General features: G+C 54.1%; 2 protein-coding genes across 8 annotated transcripts in view; both read left to right on the top strand.

Moving 5' to 3' along the window:
- The window catches only part of LOC105071110 (sodium channel epithelial 1 subunit alpha), a 91830-nt gene extending 85544 nt beyond the window's left edge, over nucleotides 1-6286 (top strand). For all 5 annotated transcript variants that reach the window (XM_074357921.1, XM_074357922.1, XM_074357924.1 and 2 more), the window contains 8 exons: nucleotides 251-414; nucleotides 836-934; nucleotides 1150-1267; nucleotides 3718-3796; nucleotides 3921-3978; nucleotides 4126-4181; nucleotides 4344-4419; nucleotides 4858-6286. In XM_074357921.1, coding sequence (XP_074214022.1) covers nucleotides 251-414; nucleotides 836-934; nucleotides 1150-1267; nucleotides 3718-3796; nucleotides 3921-3978; nucleotides 4126-4181; nucleotides 4344-4419; nucleotides 4858-5244 — 1037 coding nt within the window. In that variant the 3' untranslated portion in view covers nucleotides 5245-6286. The remainder of the gene's footprint in view (nucleotides 1-250; nucleotides 415-835; nucleotides 935-1149; nucleotides 1268-3717; nucleotides 3797-3920; nucleotides 3979-4125; nucleotides 4182-4343; nucleotides 4420-4857) is intronic.
- Nucleotides 6287-10911: 4625 nt separating this feature from the next.
- Nucleotides 10912-22890, top strand: TNFRSF1A (TNF receptor superfamily member 1A). 3 transcript variants are annotated; one of them, XM_074357939.1, is made up of 10 exons: nucleotides 10912-11247; nucleotides 17962-18115; nucleotides 18339-18467; nucleotides 18692-18841; nucleotides 18997-19075; nucleotides 20618-20685; nucleotides 20809-20922; nucleotides 21222-21250; nucleotides 21457-21739; nucleotides 21868-22890. In XM_074357939.1, the coding sequence occupies exons 1-10, from the start codon at nucleotides 11209-11211 to the stop codon at nucleotides 22158-22160; spliced, it is 1338 nt and encodes a 445-aa protein (XP_074214040.1). In that variant the 5' UTR covers nucleotides 10912-11208; the 3' UTR covers nucleotides 22161-22890. The 3 variants fall into 3 exon arrangements, with proteins under 3 accessions (XP_074214040.1, XP_074214041.1, XP_074214042.1); XM_074357940.1 differs by lacking the exon at nucleotides 10912-11247 and having other exon boundaries at nucleotides 17976-18115; nucleotides 18247-18467; XM_074357941.1 differs by lacking the exon at nucleotides 10912-11247 and having other exon boundaries at nucleotides 17990-18115; nucleotides 18223-18467.
- Nucleotides 22891-22958: the final 68 nt, after the last annotated feature.

Here is a 22958-nt window from a genome sequence, read left to right as displayed (position 1 = left end):
AAAATTGTCTCTGTCCTTTCTCCCCCATCGGCACCACGTGGTCCATTCTAGACGTGATAGAAATCCTGTCCCCGTCCTTCCTGCCTCACCCCATCCCCAGTCCAGCTCAGGGGTAGCCAAATCTGTCTGCAGGTCTCCCAGAACTTGCTCCCCTTGGGGCCTTAGAGACTCGGCAGGTGGGAGGGTGGGTTTCCACCCCTCTGATGCTTCTTTCAAACCGCCCCCACTCGGTGCCCTCTCCACCTCCCAGGTCTGTCCCTGACACTGCGCACAGAGCAGAATGACTTCATCCCACTGGTGTCCACAGTGACCGGGGCCAGGGTGATGGTGCACGGGCAGAACGAGCCTGCCTTCATGGATGATGGCGGCTTCAACCTGCGGCCCGGGGTGGAGACCTCCATCAGCATGAGTAAGGTAAGGATGCTGGCTGGGAGGCCTGGGACGAGAGCCCCAGATGGAGAGGGGCCAGAAGAGGGCATGGAGTGACAGCCAGAGGCCTGGAGAAGGTGTGCAGGGCCATGCCCGGTGGGCCTCAGGAGCATGTGGAGCATGGGGTGGGCTTCAGGAGCAGAAGTCAGGAGTGAGAGGCCTGGCTGAGTGGGCGTTAGGAAGTCAGATTCTGAGAAATGGACCTGCTTAGGGCTCATGGGATGTTCTGGGCCCGGTGTCCTTGGAAGTAGCCCTGGGGGCATGTTTTGAGATGATTAGGCAGAGAGGAGAGGTGGCAGGGAAGGACATACAGCCCAGGACTGAGGGAAGATGGAGGTCAAGAAGAGGCCTGGACCACCTGCTCTGACCTCTGACCTCTGACTTCTCTGTGTCTCTACTTTCACAGGAAGCTGTGGACAGACTTGGGGACAACTATGGCGACTGTACCGAGAATGGCAGTGAGATCCCTGTGGAGAACCTTTACCTCACCAAGTACACGCAGCAGGTGAGGCCCGGCCTGTTCCATGGCAACTGTCTCCCATGAGGCAGTGTAAGTCAGCCACAGAGGGTGTGCCTGACAGGGACTGGTGGGAAGAGGGATGAAGATGTCCTGCAGGGACTGGTGTGTCCTCCCCTCCCCTGCCATTGGGGGCCGTGTGTGGGAGGGCAGGCCTGACCCCTCCCCCTTCTCTCTCCCCCTTCCTCCATGCCCTCCTCCAGGTGTGCATCCATTCCTGCTTCCAGGAGAGCATGATCAGGGAGTGTGGCTGTGCCTACATCTTTTACCCTCGGCCCCATAATGTGGATTTCTGTGACTACCGGAAACATGATTCCTGGGGTGAGACTGGGAGGCCTGGGCCCTCCCCATCTGAGCCCAGGGCTTCCTCACAAGCCCTGCACCCTCACTGACCCATCACTGGGGATGGCTTCTGGCTCCCACGTCCCCTGACTGGTTCTCCTGCTGCCTCTTGCTTTCCTCTCATCTCTACCTCTCTCCTCTATCTCTGCTCCTCCCTCACGGTTTCTCTCTCTCTGTTTTGGTTTCTGTGTGTTTAGAATGGGATGGCCACATTTAAAAATAACTCTCAGCAAGAGGAAGGAAGAGCACGTGAGGGAAATCTCCCTGGGTTCTGCACGCAGTGCTCTCTGCCTGTAGCTTCCCGGCTCTCCCCCCCAGGGAACCAGCAGGGCTGGTGCTGCACGCTGGCGAGGCAGCCCGAGGTGCAGGAAGGAAATCCTAGAAGTTATGTGCGCCTGCCTCATTCCCTCACACCTTCTGTTTCATGTGTGTTTTATAATGTACGTAATGTATCAGCTCAATAGGAGCAAGTGTGTCATTTGGAAACCAAATACATAGATTGGAATTGCTTATTGAGGCTTTTTTCACATCCAGGAGGGCAGAATCAAGAGAATCTGGGGGTCACTGGACTCTCCCCCTTCCCTGGTCTGGGAGCAGACCAGTCCCTTTTCCTTCTCTCTACAGATGAGTTATTCAGCCAGAAGGCTGTGTGCCAGGAGGCTGAGACAGAAAGAAAATTCCAAGCGGGAGGCTGGAAAATAGAGGGCGGGCATCCTCAGCGCGCATGCCTTTACCTGGCGCAGCTGGCCTCTCCCCGGGGACGTGGCCAGGGCCCGGCAGACCCCGGCGTTGAGCGCTGCCTCTGCCTTGGCTCTGCTGTGTTCATCCCCTGCCTGCTTTCTTCCCTGGTTCTCAGCTCCACTCCTGTGCTTTGCATTCTGGCCTCTGGTTCCTGTCTCTCTGGCCTTAAGAGAATCACAGTGCATCAGAGCTGGAGGGGCACTCAGAGGTCATCCGGCCTAACCGTCTCCTTTCTCAGAAGAGCAGGCTGAGGCCCAGAGGAAAGATGTGATGTCCCAGGACACTCTGAGCAGGGACTCTGCCCACTGCTCCTCTGGCCCCCAGACAGTGATTGCTCAGTGGTTGTGAGTTTGAAAAGATCCATGAGAGAGAAAAATAACAATGCTGTTTGCTGAGGAGCTGTGAGGATGAGGGAGAGGAAAGCCACTGAAAATTCAGTCTGTTGAGTTTTCTAAGGAGAGCCTTCTCCTCAGGAAAAAGGGCCTAGCTGCCTTTCATTCCCCCTAATTAAAGATTAATTATGTAATTAATTATATAAGCCCTGGTAGACAGAGAGATTTGGGTCAGAAATGAAGAAGACTCCAGACCAGGTGACTAAAAGTAGCAAGAATGACAAAATAACCTTACTTAGAATTTGGGAAATGGAGAAGGGGGAATCCATGGTCCCATTACTCTTTTTGGGGGGGTAACAGCTTTACTGAGATAATTCATTTCACGTATAACTTACCCTTAAAAGTGTACAATGCAGTTTTAGTATGGTTTTAGTTTTGAGCACAGTCATAATGCAATAGTCATCACAGTCGATTTAGAATCTTCTCCCCATTCCGTTAACGCTCTCCAAGAGCCCCCAGCACGCCCCCCTCTGCCCATAACCACTCATCTACCTGCTGTCTGCTATAGGTTTGCCTAACTTGGGCATTTCCTATAAACAGAATCACAATATGTGATCTTTTGTGATTGACTTCTTTTATGTAGTATAATATGTTCAAGGTTCATCCACTTTGGAGCATGTCAGTACTTCATTCCTTTTTATGGCTGAAGAATATCCACTGTATGGCTAGACCACATTTTGCTTATCCAGCCATCAAGTCGTGGTCATTTGGGCTGTTTTCTGCTTTTTGGCTATTGTGAATAGTGCTGCTGTGTACATGTGTGTACCAGTTTTGATGTGGACGTGTTTTCAGTTCTCTTGGGCACACACCTAGGAGTGGAACTGCTGGGTCATGTTGTAATTCTATGTTTAACCCTCTGAGGAACCGCCAGACTCTTTTCCACAGTGGCTGCTCCGTTTTGCATTCCTGGGCATCGACGGGGTCCACCTTCACATCCCCACCAACACTTGTGATGGTCTTTTTTCACGACAGCCATCGTCCTGGGTGCGAAGCGGTATCTCGCTGTAGTTTAATCTCATTCTTCTTATGCAGGAATTGTTCCCATTTTTCTTTTTGACTTTTAAGTGTTTCTCCGTTTCCTGCACATCTGTGCAGAGGTGTGTCCTGGTTGTTTTTATTTTTTATTGGATTTAGCTTAATTTCTTAAGCATTTTCTGGTGCTGCCACTCAGGAGGCACCAATGTAATGCCAAATAATACTCTTGCGAAATGAGTGCCCAGGGATCTTAGGAGACCTCTTGGGCGTGGGGTGAAGGTTGAAGCATCCTAGGAAGATGGGCACCTCTCTGCTCCACAGGCTACTGCTACTATAAGCTCCAGGATGCCTTCTCCTCAGACCGCCTAGGATGTTTCACCAAGTGCCGGAAGCCATGCAGGTGAGTGCCCCTCCCCGGAGCGCAGGTTGGGCCGCTGGCTGCTTGGCTGAGTGGACTACAGGGTCCTCAGCTAAGCCTCTGAGTGAGCCCACGCCCATCACTGAGCGCCCTTCTCCATCCCCAGTGTGACCATGTACAAGCTCTCTGCTGGTTACTCACGATGGCCCTCAGTGACATCCCAGGTAAGGGGTGGGGGAGGGGGGAGTATGCTCGCGTGCATGGGCACATGTATGCATAACACTGAGGTCTTCTCTATGCATATGGGTAATACCCAGTTAAGCCTGAAGAGCATGGGGGGTGGCCCCACCGACACTCTCATCCTTTCCCAGGACTGGGTCTTCGAGATGCTATCCCGACAGAACAATTACACCATCAAGGACAAAAGGTCAGTCCTACCCTGGTCCCAGCCCCGGGAAAGGAGGAGCCTTTGGGAGGGAAGACAGATCTGGGAAGAGGAATTGATACACTTGCTTGGAGGAGGGTATTTTCGAGCGGCAGAGAGGTTGACCCTCTGCCGTTTCTTCCCACCTTCTCCCCAACTCCAAAGAAATGGGGTTGCCAAACTCAACATCTTCTTCAAGGAACTGAACTACAAAACCAACTCTGAGTCTCCGTCTGTCACGGTGCGTTCTGCCTCACTGAGTCTGGGATTCTCTCGGGGGGTCTCAACGGGTGGCTGTCCACAGAGACAAGGGATTGCCTCTATGGGGCCAGGGAGTTTGGGCCTCGAAAGCTGAGGACCAAGGAAAGGGGAGAGGGAGAGGCTGAGAGGGTGGGAAGAAGGGTGCGCTGGGGGTGACGTCTGGGCCTAGTAGGAAGGAGGGGTGCCGGATGCTGGGGAGAAGACCCCTGACAGAGGCCTGGGTTTCAGCCGTCCCTCCCGTGGCCTGGTTCTCAGTTTTCCCTGGAAGACACCAGCCATCAGCCATGTGCTCCTGGGGGAGAGGAGCAGAGAGAAGGGGCCCAGGGACTGTGAGAGGCCGGGTGGGGTGGCCGAGGGCCTTGGGGAAGGCGGGTGGGGCTGCTCTGCCGCGTGGTCAGCGAGCCTCTCTGCCTCACAGATGGTCACCCTCCTGTCCAACCTGGGCGGCCAGTGGAGCCTGTGGTTTGGCTCCTCCGTGCTGTCTGTGGTGGAGATGGCCGAGCTCGTCTTCGACCTTCTGGCCATCACCTTCCTCATGCTGATCCGGAGGGTCCGCAGTCGATACTGGTCCCCAGGCCGAGGGGGCAGGGCTGGCCAGGAGGTGGCCTCTGCATCAGCCCCCCCTCTCCCCTCCCATTTCTGCCCCCACCCAGCATCCCCCTCCTCGTCCCTGCCAGGCCCTGCCCCTGCCCCAGCCTTGGCAGCCCCTCCACCTGCCTATGCCACCCTGGGCCCCCCTTCGTCCCCGTCCCCATCAGGCTCGGCAGCAGCCAGCAACCCCGCCTACACTCCTGAGGAGGCCTGAGAGGAAGGGGCAGTGTCTGCCCCTCAGGGCAGGCACTTCCCTCAGCAGGACTGAAGAATGTCTGGGGCTTCCTCTCAGAGCTGCCCAGCGCCTTCTGGGAGCCCTGTTGTTGGGGGAGGGGGCAGGATGGAGAAGGAACTCTGGAAAGGTCCAGAGAGCAGGGGCTGAGGAAGCTGCCCAGCAGCGCCCTGGCTCCTGCCGCGTATGCCCAGCCCTGCCTTGAGAAACTCTGGTGTGCCCACCAGGCACAGACGAGGCTTCTTTTCCCTTGAATCAGCCAAGCCGAGCTTGGAGCTTTGACAAAGAACTTTCCTAGGAAACAAATGACCACCAGAACAAAACACAAACAAGGGCACACAGAAGCAGGTTTGGTTTCCTCCCCAAAGATAGCTGGATTCAGCCCCAGAGTGGCCTTCCATGCTGCTTTCCAGTGACAGACGTTTGCTCGTCTTCTTGAACTTGGGTGGGAAGCCCCACCAAAAGCTCCCTTGGTTAGTTCTTAGACAATTCCCCTTCCCTGACTCCCCAGGGTGGAGTCTGGAGCAGCTCTGTGTCGTAAAGACTTGACCATTCCCAGTCGGCTTCAGGATTCTTCCAGCCTCATCTACCAGGTGCCCCCACGGAGCCACACCCCAGCATCTCTGCCCTGCATCCTGTCCTTTGTAACTCTGCTTATTTGCTCAAACTATTTCCTTAGCCTGGAAGCTTCCCCCGCCATCTACTGGAGAACTCTGTGTCCCTTAGAACCCTGCTCAGACATCAAGACTTCTGTCAAGGCTTCTGCCCCATCTTGTCTTCCCCAGGATTGATCACTCCCCTCTCCCCTGGACTCCCGTGGCACACCATAACATCTTTGGAAATGCTGATGTCACGTTTTACTTTCTTGTTCCTTTATGTCTTCCTCCCCAGCTAGACTGTGAGCTCGTTGTGGTCAGAAATGGACCTTTGGTCATCTGTGTATCCTCAGGGCCTAGTCCAGTGTTCCATTTAGAGCAAGTAGGCAGGTACTTAATAAATGTTGTTGCATAAAGAACTCAATAAATGTTGTTGCATAAAGAATGTCTGAGGGGAGGGTATAGCTTAAGTGATAGAGTGCATGCTTAGCCTGCACGAAGTCCTGGGTTCAGTTCCCAGTACCTCCTCTAAAAATAAACCTAATTACCTTCCCTGCTACCAAAATAAAATAAATACAACAATGAATTATTTTTAAAATACTAAAAAAAAAAAAAAAGAATGTCTGGAGAGCTGGATGGGGGTACCATACAGGGGATAGTGAGTGGATGCAAGTCCTGAGTCATGGCCCAAGTGCCTGGGAGATCCTGGGTGGGGGGAGGGGACAGTCGGTGTTGCTGAGCATGCGCTAAGGGCCCAGCACCATGTCCAGGGGGCAAGTGAAGACATGGTGCCCTCCGCTCAGGAGACCTGTTGTGCCCCCGTCCACTGCCTGAGCCACCTTTCCTTCCCAGCTCTTCTCTCACCACCATCTGTGACCCTTCTCTCTGTTTGCCGAGTACCACCCACCACCCAGCTGCAGCGGAATGTCCTCCACTGCCTGGTAGTGGTGGAGGAGGGGAGACTCAGGCCTGCTCCTCCAGGAAACTCAAAGCTCATTCTGGCATCATCACAGAGCAGTGTCAGGAATCCTCTAGCTTTTACCAAAGGAGAAATTGGGGGATGCCCGAGCGGAACCCTGGCTTCCAGACGCCTGGTTCTTTTCCTGATTCCAGCATCTGACCTGGAATCCAGAATTTACCTTTCCTCGTCCTCTTTGGGGCCTTTCCCCTGCTGCCTTGTCTTACTCAATTATAATTATACATATTGATGTAATTGTATATGAAATAATTGATAAAGATATAATTATATTTATTGATATTATATACTTAATTGTAATCTCCCTGTCCTGAGGAGCCAACTGAATTTTGAGACAGAGCGGGAGATGATGGCGGGAGCGGGAAGGTAGAAAAGGTTGTGATGAGGAACTGACGTGATGATGCCTGACTTCCCTTTCCCAGACTCAAGCTGATGCGGGAAAAACGGTGGTGTCACAAGAGTTCCCTCCGTCAGAGCCCTCAGGTTCAGCCTGTCCTGGTGGCTCTTTGCCACAGCGTAGCCTCCACCCTGCTCTGCCCCGCCCCAACTCCCTCTCCCCTGGCTGGGTGGGCAGGACCTGCTGGACAAAACAGGAGCCACTGAGGATGACAGCAATCCTTCCCGCAGCCCTTCCTTGCCCTGCCTCCCCCATCCCACGTTGGAGTGTCTCCTGGCCTGAAGTATTTCCAGCCTGAGATGTTTCCTTCTCTCCTCCATCCCTCATCGACATGTTAAAAATAGTTTATTTCCTCCATCAACACACAAACACACAAGCCTTCTGATCATTATGCAAGGCACCACAAGTTAAATTAAAACTTGTTTATTCTATTATTCATTTTTATATTAATACATTACATGATTCAAGATAAAGTGAATTTTAAAAGCAAACAAGTGCCAGTTCGGGGGAGGAGGGAGTAGATGAGGGCAGGTGCCCGCGTTAGGGGGCAGGCATTTTTCTAGAGTGTTTGTTGAAAGCGGCAGGCGCCAGCACAGGTGCATCACGCGGGCAGTTACCCACAGGGGGCACACCCAGGAGCGGTGCTGCTGAGCGCCCCTAGTCTCTCTGTCGCAGGTTAATCAGAGTTAGAGGAGAGAGGTCATGGTGTCTCATTTTCCTTATCGGGCTTATACGGCCAAGTGCCTTGCACAAGTTCACGACTCCTCCAGGACCAGCCAGGAAGCCAGGCTTCCAGGGACCCAGCCTGTCTCCCTGTGACACATGGAGTTGGAATGGCAGGGCTGGGGATAGAACCCACGTCACCCCGACTGAGAGTCCAGTGCCCTTTCGGTGACTCTGTGCTGCTGTGGGGTGTGTGTGAGAGAGACACGTGATGGAGGGTGCCCTCTGCCATCTGAAGCTCTTTTCTCTGGAGCATCCTTTGCTCCACAAGCCCTAATGTCCAATTCTGTCATCCTCTAGTTTGCCCCACTCCTATTCCTGTGTCTCTCTGTGTCTCCATCACCATCATTTCTTCTTCCCCTGGAGGGATTATGGTCATACTCTCATATCCTCCGAGAAACTGGTTAGCTGCCCATATAACTGGATCCACCCACCTCTCACTATCTTCTTTTAAACAGAATTTTATTGAACAGCCTAATACCACATTTCTGAAGACTTTAAACTTGCTGAATAAGTAGGCGTTTATCCTAAACACTGAAAGCAATTCTTTTGTGGTGAGCTATGTGTCACGGCCTTGACCGTTGGTGCAGACTGTTAAAAATTCCTTGTAACCTTAAAAGTAGGACATTGAAGTTGTTATTGTTTTTTTTTTAAAAAAAAAACCTTTATTGTGGTATGATTCCTGTACAGTAAAGTACACATATTTCAAATGTACAATTTGATGAATTTTGATAGATGTCTACATCCATGAAACCACCATCACAATCAAGATAGGTAACAGTTCCTTCACTCCCCAAGAGGTGCAATTTCCGAATTCCAAATTAATCCTTTCCTGCCCCTTTTAATCCCTGGTAACCATAAGTTTGTTCTCTACACCTGTGAGTCTTTTTCTGTTTTGTAGATAAGTTCATTTGTGTCCTTTTTTTTTAAGATTCCACATTTAATCGATATCATAAGGCATTTTTCTTTCTCTTTCTGGCTTATTTCACTTAGAATGACAATCTCCAGGTCCATCCATGTTGCTGCAAATGGTGTTGTTTTATTCTTTTTTATTGCTAAGTAGTATTCATATATATACACACACACGCACACATATATATTCATCTTTTTATCCAGTCATCCGTCGATGGACATTTGGGTTGTTTCCATGTCTTGACTACTGTAAATAGTGCTGCTGTGAACATTGTGGGTGCATGTGTCTTTTAGAATTATATTTTTCTCCGGATATACGCCCAGGAGTGGGATTGTTCGATCATATGGTAATGTTATTCATTGTTAATACAAACTATTAACATTGCTACCACTTACGGAGAATGAATTTAGTATGAGGCAAACACTTGCTAAACACTTTACGTGCAAGTATTCCTCAGTGCATGTGCTGTGAGGGGTACCGGCCTGTTTCCTGGTTTTAGGTGAGGCTGCAGCTCTCCTCTTCACACTAGAAACTGGGCCATCTGACTCCTGCACTTGACTTCAATGACCCTGCTTCTTCAAGAGCTTTGCTTTGGGCCCACTCTTACTGTACTTGGAGCCTACCTGGGTGTTGGTGAAGGTGACCTCCTTCCTCTGTGAGTCCAGCTTTAACCATCTTGTTCCTCAGAAGCTAGAGGATGGGCTGGAGTGAAGTCAGCCAGAGGTGGGGGTATCCAAGCTCCACTCACATCTATAGACGCTCTGCCCCTGGGATCGCAGAGGGGAGACCAGGGAGGACCAGGTAGGGTGGATCCCAGGGTGAGGATTCAGCTGATAGATCAGGAGGAAAAGGGGCCAAGAGCTCTGATGCAAAGTCACAAAGCCCTGGCACCTCCTGTCTGGTCCCCCGCATTTCTAGCGGACCTCAACAGCTGGAGAACCCCAGGCCTGGACTGGCTATAGAGTAGGTCATTGTGTCCAGAGAATGTTCTGGTGAATGTTGTACCCTTGTTGTGGGATTCATTTGGGAAGTGTCCTGCTAGGATGGGAGTGGCATAAAATACTCAAAGAGTCAGGGTGTGGGGCCTGACTGAAAAGGACGAATGGAAAAGAGGCAAATGTCTGTCGTAGCAAAATGGGACTGAAGCCAGGAATCTAGGGTCTTAGCTGGCTCTGCAGGGAACATGACTTGCCTGTCCCTCAGCCTCAGTTTTCTCATCTGTAAAAGCAGGGGTGGGGGATTGGCTGCAGGAAATTGCCTCCGAGGTCAGCTAGGATTGATGTATCTGAATACTTGGGAAAAGGGCACGGGGAATGGACTGGCCATACCTGACGGAGAGATGGGTAACTCCACAGCATCCTCACCGATGTGATCTCACTAATCCTCGTGGTACCACCTTCCCCACCAAGGTAGGCCATCACCGTCACTCTCATTGAATAACCAAGGTCTGTCTTGTGGGAGGTCCTGCGTTGTTTGGAGGCAGAGCCAGGATTAGCAGGTGGGGGCCCCGCAGGGCAGAGACTGGATGGGCTATAGCCCCATTCAGGGTTAGGACTGACTCTGAAGTTTGGGTTAGAGGGGTCAGTTCCCAAGAAAGTGGGAGCTTAGGGTGTCAGGAGAACTCTGGGGAAAAGAGAAGAGGTCCTAAGGAAGACTGAGGCATCAGGTGCTTGTCCATCTGTCCAGGCTCAAAAAATCCTTACAGCAACTGCATGAGATAGGGTCTCTCTGTTTTGCAAACTGGAACCCAGGCTCCGAGAGTCTGTCCCAGACCACCCAGCTAAAAAGTAGAGAATTCTGATCTGGAACCCAGGGAGTCGGACTCCAAAGCCCTGAGTCCTTTACTGCCATTCATTTGGGAAAGGCCGGGTGGTGGTGGGGAGTCGGGCGCCCCTAGGTGTTTGGCGGGGAGTGATCAGACTGGCTGCTGGACCCGGGCTGCCGGTGCCTCGGACTGGCTGCGAAGGGTTAAGGAACGTTGGCCCCCACCTCCTGCCTCCTCCCGCCTCCTCCCGCCTCCACCCCCGGCTCTTCCTGTCCCGAGGTTGCAACACCCCATTTGCCTTCCCCTCCCACCTCCTCCTCCTCTCTGCTTTAATTTTCTCCGAGTTCTCCGAACTCAGGCTTCAGTCCTGGCCTTCCGGGTTTGAGGGCCCTGGGACCGGGCTGTGATCTCTGCCCCAGTCTCAACCCTCAACTCCCCGACCCAACGCCCGGGATCCACTTGGGACCTCGGGTCCGGTAGGTCCCGGCTCATCCTGGGACTGTGTCACTGCCACAGTCGTCTAGCCGCCCAGGCCTGAGCCCTGATGGGGGAGTGAGAGGCCCCAGCTGGCCGGACATGGGCCTCCCCACCGTGCCTGGCCTGCTGCTGCCCCTGGTGAGTCCGGGGACCAAGGGCCGGAGTGGGCAGGTGGGCGAGGGGCGCCTGGGGCAGAGAGGGCTGAGGGCCAAGGGCCGAGGGCCGAGGGCCTGTGTGGCTCGACCTCAAAATGGCCCATTCATCTGCTGCCCTGAGTCCGGGGCACGGGAGTCTGGAAGGCCAGGAGGGGAAGGGAGCTGGGCCCCGAGAGCAGAAAAAGTTTGCTGGGGCTGGGGGTGCCCAGAAATGTGGGGGCAGGTGACCCACTGGGGAAAGGAAAGGAGTGGAAGAAGAAAGGTTGTTCCTCTCTGGGTCCTGATGGTTCAGAATTCTGTCTGGCGGGTCCCCTGGCTGCCTGGGAGCATGTTGGGCTGTGGAGAGGTGAGGCTGCCATGGGCCTGGCCGAGCAGACCCTGCTGGAGGCCAGGAGCTGGATACTGGGAAAGTGGGGAAACTGAGTCTGGGAGATGCAATGGGCTGGGGAGAGCGTGGTCGGGATGCTGTGTGTTGGGGGCATTCGGGAGAGGAGTGGGAAACTGGTTGGGGTCAGGCAACTCCGAGGCCTCCCCAGGCCCAGGCCTCCCACCTGGGGGGCATTCTTCACCCTTGGTCTGTGGCCCCTGTCTGTTAGACTGACCCCCCTCCACAGTCTCAGAACCCCTGTGCCTGCCCCCCATCCCCCTCCCACAGACCCAAACAACAGATTGCTTCTTTCTTTCTCCTACAGCTCAGTTTGGGGAAGTTGGTAGACAGTTGTTTTCGTCACTGGAAAATGTCCCTTTCTCTTGCCTCAGCCTTGTTTCAGTGTATCCCTGATTCCTCCGTGTCCTGGAGTCTTCCTGGGCAGAGACCCCTGGCCCCCTCCCCCACCTAGTCAGGGTAGGGGGGACTGCGCTGGCCACTTTCTTCAGGGGTCTGGCCCTTCCCAGGCCCAAACACCCCCCCACTTGCCTCCCCCCACCTCCTCTCCCCAGGGTCTTCTACCATCTCCCCTAATCACTCCTTCCTTTTCTTCCAAGTCTCCCAGAAGCCTCCTTCAACTTCTCAGAATCTCCTTTGTGAACCTTTCCTCTCCAGTTCCTCACTCTCTCTCTTTGCCCAGGTCCACATTTCTCGACCCTGACTGCCCACGCAGCAGCTCTCTCCCTCATGGCCCCTCTTCTGCTCTCCCTTGGCCCATCCTTCCCTTGTCTCTAGGCTGCCCTTCTGCCAGCCCCCCGCCCCGCTCCAGGTGCCCTGCCTTCCTACTTCTCTTTTCTCCGGGGAGTATTTCACCTGCCTGATTCCTGGCTCCCTCAGGTACCAGCTGCCTAGACTTGAGCAGCTTATGTAACCCCTCCACGCCTTGTTTCTTTATCTTTAAGACGGACACAATATCACAACACCATAATGTAGTTCTGGACATGAAACAGATTGGTACATATTAAGTACTCAGCTTCTGTGTGCCTGCTCTGTGCTAGACACTCTTTCAGGTGCTGGGATTACAGCAGTGAACAAAATCTCTGCCTTCATGGAATCTACATTCTAGAAGAGGAACAGGGTATATAGCAAACAGAAAGCACTCAAAAAACGTTAGTTTTTATCCTGTTAGTAATAGTAGTGGTGGTGGTGATTACTCAGTCGCTACTGTGTTTGGAAAACAGAGGGAACAGGGAGCCTGAAGAGAGAAAGGAATGAGCCTGGGGCTGTGGCTGGTGTGATGCTAAGGGACCAAGATCAGCCCGGAGCTGGAGGGGAAACAGGAGGTCTGAAGTGCTGGGCAAGGCTGTCTGTGAGATCTCCAGCTGCCCGCCACTCAGCAGGCAATGCAGGGGACGCTGTGTGTGTGTGTGTGTGTGTGTGTGTGTGTGTGTGTGCGCGCACTTGTGTCAGTGTGTGGGGTGGAGGTGTGGAGAGAGGGGAGAATACAGGAGAGACTAGGACAGGGCACACAAGATCTTGCTGCTCTCAAAGAGCTTCTTGGAGCCTAGACAGCTTACAGCAAAAAATGATTTTCAAGTATCTGGGGGGAAATGTCCACAAAAGCGTTGTGGAGTGATGTCTGGAACACTGATGGGAGGCAGGACCAAGAGGGGCGTGAGCGCCATCCTGTTGCCTTTTCTGCTTGGCAGATCTCAACCCCAGTGCCCGGCTTCTGGAGCTCTCCTTGCAGAGATGCAGAGCCCACAGTCGCCTGCCTCTGACTCAACCAAGAGCACAAGCCAAGCACAAGCAGTGTGTTCATTTTGTGCATTTATCTCAGCATCCTTGGCAGCCCTATGGGACCTGCACCTTGCTGGTGCTCCTTAACTGTTTGTTGAGTGAATAAAGGATGGAATGAGGGAGGGAACGCCTTCAGAGAGAAGTGGTTTTGGAGCTGAGATTTGAAGTCCCGGACTAGCAGGAAACTAGAGAGAAGGGGAACTGGTTTAAGAGAGAGCAGAGGACTGGAGAGATGGGATTTTGTGTTGGGAGCTGGTGGTGGCAGGAAGCTGAGCACCTTGGCTGGAGGGGAAGGACCCTGCTGAGGAACAAGAGAAATGAGAAGGAGAAAATTGGAGAAAGTGGGGGGATGGGAGGAGAGAAGCTTCTTTACTGTGGTCCCCAGTAGAGGAATCCATTCATTCATTCATTCATTCATAAATGGTTCTCTCAGGGCAGCTGCAGCTGGGAATGTGTTCAGAACAGCAGTGAGGTAGTTCTGCAAGTCCTCATTCAGGGAAGGAGGGACCCACAGAAATGATGTTTGAGGAAAACTCCCACAACTGTGGTTGCAAGTTGAAGCCTGCATGCAGATAAGAAAGTGTGTGGGATGGATTGGGGCTGGAAAGAGGCTGGAAGACAGTTGCAGTGATCTGGGCTGAGGCAACCCACGGGCTTGGAGAGGCCTGAGAGATGGCCGCAGAAGGCCTGGGCAGATGAACCACAGACCCGGCTGCAGCAGGGGAGGGATGGGGCCTTGAGGAGAGAAGGGTGGCAAAGGTCTCCGCATTGATGCTGTGAAGTAGGTGGTGTGAGATTTGTCCAGGCCCGGAGGTTGATGGATTTCGTTTGGAGTGTGTTAAGGGTCCAGGGACTAGCCAAGTAAAGAGCGTATCTAACAGGCTAGAGCAAGGTTCTCAGACTCTTATCCGCCTCTGTGTCCTCTGTACATGCTACCTTCACTCACCCGGCATTCTCAGGAGAGGAGTCTCGTCAGCATCTCCAGTGAGGGTGTGTGCGTGCGTGCCTGTGTGTGGGAAGGAGAGCGATGCGGCTCTCTCCTGGAGATAAACATGTGCCTACGGAGCAGGGGAGCACTGACTCCCCTCTTCCCACTTTGATCGTCACTGGCTTTAACTGGAGTGGAAGACAGAGTCATAAAATCAACCAGCCAATCAATCCATGTTTATTTTGCTCCCCGAGCTCTGGGTGCCAAGCATGAGATTATCTCTGACCAACACACTCTTTCTGATCTCTTGTGACATGGTTTATGGTCTGTCTGGGGACATCATACCTACTTACCCAAGGTAGTTATATCATGGTGAAAGCCCAAAATAGATACGGTTAATTCATGTCTTTAAAGTTCATGGGGTGGGGTGGGGTTAGCCTCAATGGAAGGCTGCAGGGGAGGGAGACGCGTCTCAGCTGGGCCTTGGAGAAATGCAGGTCGTGAGCTCCTCAAAGCTTTTGACCACACGTGTTTTAACGTAATGAACAAATTAATGTGGGATGGGACAGCGAAGCGGTCCCCAGGCAGCTGGTTTGGAGTCAGACCACAGGGTCGCTTGCTCTCAGCTCCCCCGCCCCCACTCTGCAGCCCCAGCACCGGAAGTCACACTTAAAAGCCTCCCCAGGCGGAAGTTGTGGGGGAGTTGGAGGGGTGCTGGGCCACCCCCTCAACTGTCTCTCCACAGGCACCTCCAGCTTCCTGCCCTTCCCCAGCTCCAGGCGATGGCACTCAGGCTGGCTGGGGTCTGGGGTCTGGGCCCTCAGAACTCACCTCCTACTTCTGCTGTTTTGCTGCAACACGCAGCTGCTAAGCATATGCTCCCTGGAGCCAGCTGGCGCCAAGGAAGTGTGCCCACTGGTGGGGTCTGGCTCTTGGGGTCAGAATGGGCCGGCTAGGGCACTGCTGGGGGTTGGGGGAGACTCGGGAAATAGGGCTGGTTATCTTCTGACCCTTCTTGCTTACGCCCTCCCTCCTAGAACTGGGTGTTCAGGACTCTAGAGTTTTTCCTGTGCTGCCAGTGGGCTTGTGGGAAGGGCTGTGGAGAGTCAGAACTGGCCTTATTTCCTAGGGATTGTCTGGGGACCCCAAGACGGCCCCCCAAGTCCAACCTAACTGGCCAGAACCAGCCAGGCTATGGGAAGGCAGTGAACCCCGGCAGGAGGGCAGCCTTGGTTTGCTCCTTGCTGGAACTGGGGAGTGTCGGGGGTTCACAGGATAACCCAGGGAAAGGGTTTATCTGTAGGGGGACTGGTTGAACCAGGAGGAGGAGCCCAGAGGGGCCGAGTCTAAAGGAAGGATACTGAGGTGGGAAGGAGCTGAGTGGCCCTCAGGGAGGGGCGGGGAGTGGCCTGATGGGAGGAAGCCAGGGGTCGACAGAGACTTCCTTTTGAGATGGGATGGGATAGGGAGCCATTTCCCGAAAAAGTGGGCCAAGAGGGACTGAGGTCCCTCCCTGACTCTTTGGAGGAGGAGGCGGGGAGGAAAGGGGGCACTGCGTGGGGACTGGAGGGAGAGGCTGGCCCCCAGGAGGAAAGGATTAGACAGGATCCCGTTGCGGGCTGGTCCCTTCAGCCTTTCTGCTGACTCATGACCCTTGAGGAGCTGGGGAAGCTGCTGGTTCCCTCTCCCTCCCTAGGTCTCCTCCCGCCCTCTGGCCTGAGTCACTGGGCGGAGCTTCTGGGAAAAGATTTCCCTTTCCCGGATCTGACTTAACCCCCCAAGTGCTGGAGAGTGGTGGTGGGGGGCATGTGGCCTGAGAAAGCCCCCCTCCCTTCCTCCTGGGAAACTTTTTCTTTACAGGCCAGTCGTCCCTGGAAGTCTTCCCGCAGGCTGTCCCGGAACCAGAGCCCCCCAGTTCTTTTTCCTGACTCTGTCTCTGCCCCTTGGCTTTGCTCCCAGGCGCCTGGATGGAATTCCAAGTGCCAGTGACCTTAGGTGCTGCGAGCTCTCTTCGGGGAAAGGAACCACACTTTCAAGATTGGGAAGTTCTTCCCATAAACACCCCAAGCTCTTCCTGTTGCCCTGGAAGGGGAGCTGGCACAGTGCTGGAGTGGCCAACCCTGCAGGAGGGTTTCTGGGCCTTGTGGCTGAGGCTGGGGCTTCTGGGCAGCTGCAGCGACACTCAGTGGGTGACTAGGGTGGGACCTGCCTACCAGCCTACCTGCTTCAGGCTGCCAAGCCCTCCGATCCCTGTCCCTGTCCTGGTCCTGGTCCCTGTCCTGGTCCTGGTCCCGATCCTGGTCCTGGTCCCGGTCCGGGCCCGGTCCCGGTCCTGGGCTGGGGAGTCTGTGATCTGATTAGTCTGTAGTTCCTAAGGTTTAACATCCTTGGAGGACGTCCTCTTATGGTTAGGTAAAGCGAATTTTATAGCAGAGAAAAAAAAGTCAAGGTCAGGGAAAACCAGGGAAAGGTGGTAGGAGATGAAAAAGCGAAGTCTAGGTTGGAGTGCAGCCCTGCCTCCTGGCTGTGCCGTCCCAGCTCTGAAGCCAGGGCTGGGACAGTGATTCTGAGGCTGCCTGTGGGCTTGGCCTGAGGCTGGAAAACTGGCCTCCCAGGATGCCCCTGTGTGCAGAGGGACTCCCTGGCACACCCTCAGCTCCCAGCTTGATGGTTGTTTGAGCCGATCCCTATCTGGCCAGCATTAGTTGCGTATAACCTACATGCCTTTGCCCACTCTTCATCACCTGCCTACCTCATCCCTGACCCTGAACCTTTTTTTCCACTCCCCTCCCAATCTGGGGTACTTGTACAGATTTAGTGGTGGGAGGAGATGCAGCAAGGAGTCTGAGGGCAGGATCCTGTGTGAGGTTTTGGTACAAATTTATGAAGAAACTCTTGTGGGGGGTCGATATAGCTCAGTGGTAGGGCACATGCTTAACATGAATGAGGTCCTGGGTTCAATCCCCAGTCCTTCCATTAAAAAAAAATTTAAAAACAAACAAGCAAACAAAAAAACCCTTCCTCTTGCCTCTGCCCACTGCCCAGGAATGGTGTCCACAGGAACATCACTCACCTCCACTCCAATCTGAGTTTACAAACATGCTTTTCCCGGCATAACATAATACAGGCAAGTGCCCAGATCCTAACTGTTCACCTCGGTGAATGTTCAGAGTGAACACGCTGTGAATGCGGTGCCTAGATGGAGAAACACCACCCCAATCTGTTGGAAGGGTGGTGTTTGGAAGGGAGCTTGTTGGAAGGGCCAGAGGTAACTGAAGTAACCCGCTTGTTCCCAGCCCAAAGAAGTGCTTGAACATCTTAAGGATGATATACAGCCCGGCCTGGGTTCTACCAGCCTTGAGCTGGAGGGACAAAAATGAACACACAGGACAAGTAGAGGACTATTAAGATGGTGTGGCGCCAACAGCTAAGCTTGGAGGAAAATGTGGAGTGTGAGCGGGAGTGGCCTGGGGAGAATGTTCCACCGGGAAAGGGCTTGAGCTGGAAGGGTCTTAGACTTGCTACCTCGAAGCCCCCCACCCCTGATGGGGCCTCCTCCATCCAACTCCTGATGGGGCCTCCTCCAACCGACTCTTCCCCAGGTGCTCTGGGCTCTGCTGGTGGATGTGTACCCCACAGGGGTTCATGGACTGGTCCCTCACCCCGCGGACCGGGAGAAGAGAGAGAGTTTGTGTCCCCAGGGAAAATACAGCCACCCTCAAAATAGTTCCATTTGCTGCACAAAGTGCCACAAAGGTAGGAGGGAGGGGTAACCCTGGGACTCTTGTATTATAGGGCCTTGCTGCTTCTAGGTGTTCTGGAACCTGGGGTCCCTGACTTTGCTCCCACTCCTGGGCTGGGAGTTTCTCCCTCCTTTCCTCTCCTAGAGACTTCAGGAAGTGCCCTGGCGGTCCTCCCTGGCCTGGGGCCCTTTCCCCGAGCTCTTGGCTGCAGCCTGACCCTGACACCCCGATCACAGGCACCTACCTGTACAACGACTGTCCGGACGTGGGGCGGGACACGGACTGCAGGGAGTGTCCCAACGGCACCTACACTGCTTTAGAGAACCATCTCAGACAATGTCTGAGCTGCTCCAAGTGCCGGAAGGGTGAGTCCCAGGAGGGGGCGGCGCTCTAAACAGACCATGTCAGGTGGGTGTTCAGAGGGGTGTGCGCGTCCGTCTCTGGGGAGGGTGTATGAATCTGTGCGCTGGGGGTGGGCAAGGACGTGTGTGCACCTGTGAGTGAGTGCACGGGTGTGAGCGTGTGTTACACAGAGAGACATATAGCCGGTGGATGGTGAGGACTCATAGCCCTCTCCTCCCCTCACCAGAGATGGCCCAGGTGGAGATTACTCCTTGTGCAGTGGACCGGGACACTGTGTGCGGCTGCAGGAAGAACCAGTACCGACAATATTGGAGTGAGACGCATTTCCGGTGCCTGGACTGCAGCCACTGCCCCAACGGCACGGTGCATCTCTTCTGTGAGTATGGCTCTCCCAACCCCTCTCCTCGCCCCGTCTCTGCAGGAAGGTCTCCTCTTGCTTTACCCCTGCCCCTCTGAGAGCTGTCCCTCCAGTCCTCAGGGCATGGAGAGGGTAGGCACCCTCTTTCAGTCCTGCTGCATCTCTCCCCACAGGCCAGGAGAGACAGGACACTGTCTGCAACTGCCACTTGGGGTTCTTTCTAAGAGATAACAAGTGTGTCTCCTGTGCTAAGTGAGTACTTCTGGGGCACTAGATCGGGAGTGCAGGGTGTGGGATGGGGAGGCTGTGGGAGGACCCACCAGCCAGACAGGAGCCCAGGGTGCTCTGGCTCCTACTGGCTGTTTGGGTGGAAGACACTTCATGTCAAGATAACCAGACAGTCCTGCCTGCTGCCAGCTTATTCCAAAAATCTTAAGAAGTCTTTGTGGATAGAGGCTCATACCCGCCAGGGACTCACAGTTCTTTTTAGACATTCAGATTTTTTTCCAAAGACATTCAGATTCTTGGGTGACAGGCTCTACTGTTGATTCTAGGAACGTATTTTTACATCACTGAAATCAGCCTGCATCTTACAACAATTGATGGTGTATCATGGCTTAATTGACAGCTCTCTCTGTGTAGGATGTAAATAATGGTGCCCCTAATTGATGGCATCTTGGGTTTGATGCAGTATGGTTTTTTCTCCCCAGCTCCTTTGACCAGGCCTCCTCACTCCTGACTCTTTCTGAACAGCAAGAGGCTGTTCTTGCACACTCGCTTGCAAAGAGGAAACTGAGGGCTCTAACATTGAACTACCGTTGGTTTAAATATCAGCCTAGCCGCTTACGGGCTGTGCCACCTTGGACAAGTGACTTAACATCTCTGAACCTTTAAAGTAAGGATAATGACAGCTGGTTGGCAAAGTTGTAAGAACCACAAAAAATATAGCTAGAGAGTGTCTGACAAGAAACTATTTTCTTGTTTCCATCAAGTTTCCTCTCTTCTCCTTGAAAGAGCTTTACATCCATTCCCTGTGGTTCCTGCCACGCGCTTGTTATGTGGGTAAGATGACCTCTCCCTGCTTTCAGATTCCTGCTGAGAACCCACCTTCTCAAGTTCCTTCTTGGACCTCTGATGTAGTTCTCATCAGTCCATGCTGCCCAGTGCCAGCTCCCAACACGGGAAAATGCACTCATTCTAGAGTGTTCTCTGGCCACCCCCAGAAATATATATTTTTAAATTGCTCACCTGTGTGCTAAACCCCTCTCTCAAAGTGAAGTGTTGTCACTAGCAGTGTCGTCTAGAGAAAAAGCTCTTTGAACTCTCTTGGCTACAGATTCTCACCAGGAAAACAGTGATGAAATAACGATTCAATGACAGTCTCGATTTATCAAGCGCTTACTATATGTCACGCGTAATTTCTCACTTTCTCCTCAACCTGACAGGGGGTAGGGTGCCTAGTTTCCTGATGAGGAAACTGAGGTTACAGGTGAAGTGACTTGTCTGGAGTCACACTGCTAGCCAATGAATGGGCTGGAATTTATACCTGACTCTGACTGCTTTGAACTTTTTCTACACAGTCTCTTCAAGATCAACTCCAGCTCTAAAATTAAGTGATTCTGGGATTAACTAATGTTTCTTTCCTCTGCATCAATTCCCAAGATGGGTGTAATTTCCAAGATATCAAGAGATAGCTAAAATATATGTAAAGCGAAGAATTTCCAACTATCTATGCGTTTTTTTCCTTTTTTTCCCCCTGAATTCCTCCTACAGTGGGCCCCTACTCTCTTTTAGGTGTAAGAGCCTAGAGTGTGAGAAGTTATGTCCAATCGTATCTGAAACTCGGAAATCTCAGGACCCAGGTGAGGAGAAATATCCTAGTGCGCATGCGCACCGGCCCTCTCCGTCTTGCCCCTGCCCCCGTCCATCCAGCCCTGTCGCCTCCCGCTGCCCTTGCCCTCTGACCGCAGTCAGCTTGTCTCCAGGCACCATCGTGCTGTTGTCCCTGGTGATCGTCTTCGGTCTTTGCCTGGCATCCTTCCTCTTCATTGGCTTAGTGTGCCGCTACCAACGGTGGAAGCCCAAGCTCTACTCCATTAGTGAGTGGCGCCTTCCGGAAGGGAAAGGGTGCTGATGGGGATGTGGGAGGCGGCTGGGTGGGTGGGATGCACAGGCGTGGAGGGAAATGAGGTTCCTTTAGTTCGCTGCCAAGGACCCCACTGGCACAAGGTGGCCCTGGATGGCTGGTGAGAGGTAGTCCTGCATCAGCAGTTCTCGCGTCCCAGGGGCCACATCGGCCCTGAAGCATGTCACCACAAGTGCCCACCGCCAGCCCCAGTACGGGCGCCACGGCTGAGAGGAAGTGAAATTTCTGACGCTCTGTTTCTTTTTTTCTCAGTTTGTGGGAAATCGACACCTGTAGAGGAGGTAAGATGAAAGCGAGGGAACTAACCTCGGTCTTCCCTGACTGTCCACCGTCATATTTTAACACCCAAATCACCCGGATCACCTTTCGCCCGGGGGGGTCCCCTAACTCCCTCAAGCCCCAACTCCCATCCGGAATCCAGAATAACGAGGGCTAGGGCAGTTTTTCCTCTTCCCCTCTCACTAAAACTCTGCTCTCTCTCCTTCAGGGGGAGCCGGAGCCCCTGGCCCTGAGCCCAAGCTTCAGTCCCCCCACGGGCTCCAGTCCCGTCCCAGACTTCATTTCCGCCTCTAGTCCCACCTTCACCCACTGTGACTGGTCCAACTTCAGAGTTGCATCACCCCTCAGAGAGGTGGCCCCGCCCCACCAGGGGGCTGGCGCCATTCTCTCCCTCCCTGCGCCTCCAGCCTCCACTCCCGTCCCCACTCCTGTTCAGCAGTGGGAGGCCGGCGCCCACAGCGCCCACAGCGCCCCGGCTCAGCTCGCAGACTGTGAGTTCCTCATTCATCCCGGCGGGGAGCCCGGGCCGGGGATGCGGGTGGGCGGGGCGCCCGAGGCGCGGGGGCGGGGCCGGGAGGGCTGCTGCTCCCGTCTCACCGAGCCGCCCGCCCGCCCGCAGCCGACCCGAGAACGCTGTATGCGGTGGTGGACGGCGTGCCCCCAACGCGCTGGAAGGAGTTCATGCGGCGGCTGGGGCTGAGCGAGCACGAGATCGAGCGGCTGGAGCTGCAGAACGGGCGCTGCCTGCGCGAGGCACAGTACAGCATGCTGGCGGCCTGGAGGCGGCGCACCCCGCGGCGCGAGGCCACGCTGGAGCTGCTGGGACGCGTGCTCCGGGACATGGACCTGCTCGGGTGCCTGGAGGACATCGAGGAGGCGCTGGGCGGCCCCGCCCCCGGCCTTCCCCGGTGAGGCCACGCCCCGCCTCCTGGGGGCCGCCCCAAGGACGGCTGCTTCCTGCCCCCTGGGCAGCTCGGAAGGACCTTCGAGATGCCCTCTGGACCCCCTTTTTTCTGGAGAGGAAGGTCTTGGAGGAGCAAGCATGATCTAGCAGCCACTCACCTGGTGCTACTCCCTTAGTGTACATAGCTTTTCTCAGCTCCCGGTCAGGTGTGTGTGTGTGTGTGTGTGTAGTATGGGGGGGAGTGTCCTCGCGAGAAAGGCTGAGTGTGTGTGTGTGTGTGTGTGTGTAATATGGGGGAGGGGAGTGTCCTCGTGAGAAAGGCTGAGTTGTGTGTGTAGTATGGGGGGTGAGTGTCCTCGTGAGAAAGGCTGAGTTGTGTGTGTGTGTAATATAGGGTGGGGGGAGAGTGTCCTCGCGAGAAAGGCTGAGTGTGCCAGGAGCCCAAGGCCGTGGTTGCAGGGAAGAGGGGCGCCATGCCTCATTGCCCATTTTGGACTTGGAGAACCCAGCAAGGCTGCTTGGCAGCCCCTTGTTGGTCCCTGAGCCTGTTTCACAGTAGATAAGCAATCTTTTTATCCAGTATGTACACTAATAGAAACCTGGCACCCTTTGTCCCCTGCCTGAACAAGCACAGAGTAAGATGAACTGTCCCAAGGCAGGGGAGGCACAAAACCATGGGGCCTCCTGCCGGGAGCTGTGTTCTTTTGTAAATACACTAAAACTCTCCAGTTAAAGCTCTCCTCTTGGAGGAAGTGGTCTTTCTGAGTGGTGGGTGTGGGGGATGGGTCCAGAGTACAAGATCCTGA

This window comes from Camelus bactrianus, chromosome 34 (genome assembly GCF_048773025.1).
Source record: "Camelus bactrianus isolate YW-2024 breed Bactrian camel chromosome 34, ASM4877302v1, whole genome shotgun sequence".
Lineage (NCBI taxonomy): Eukaryota > Metazoa > Chordata > Mammalia > Artiodactyla > Camelidae > Camelus > Camelus bactrianus.
The sequence above is the reverse complement of the archived record's forward strand: the minus strand, read 5'-3'. Positions and strand labels throughout refer to the sequence as shown.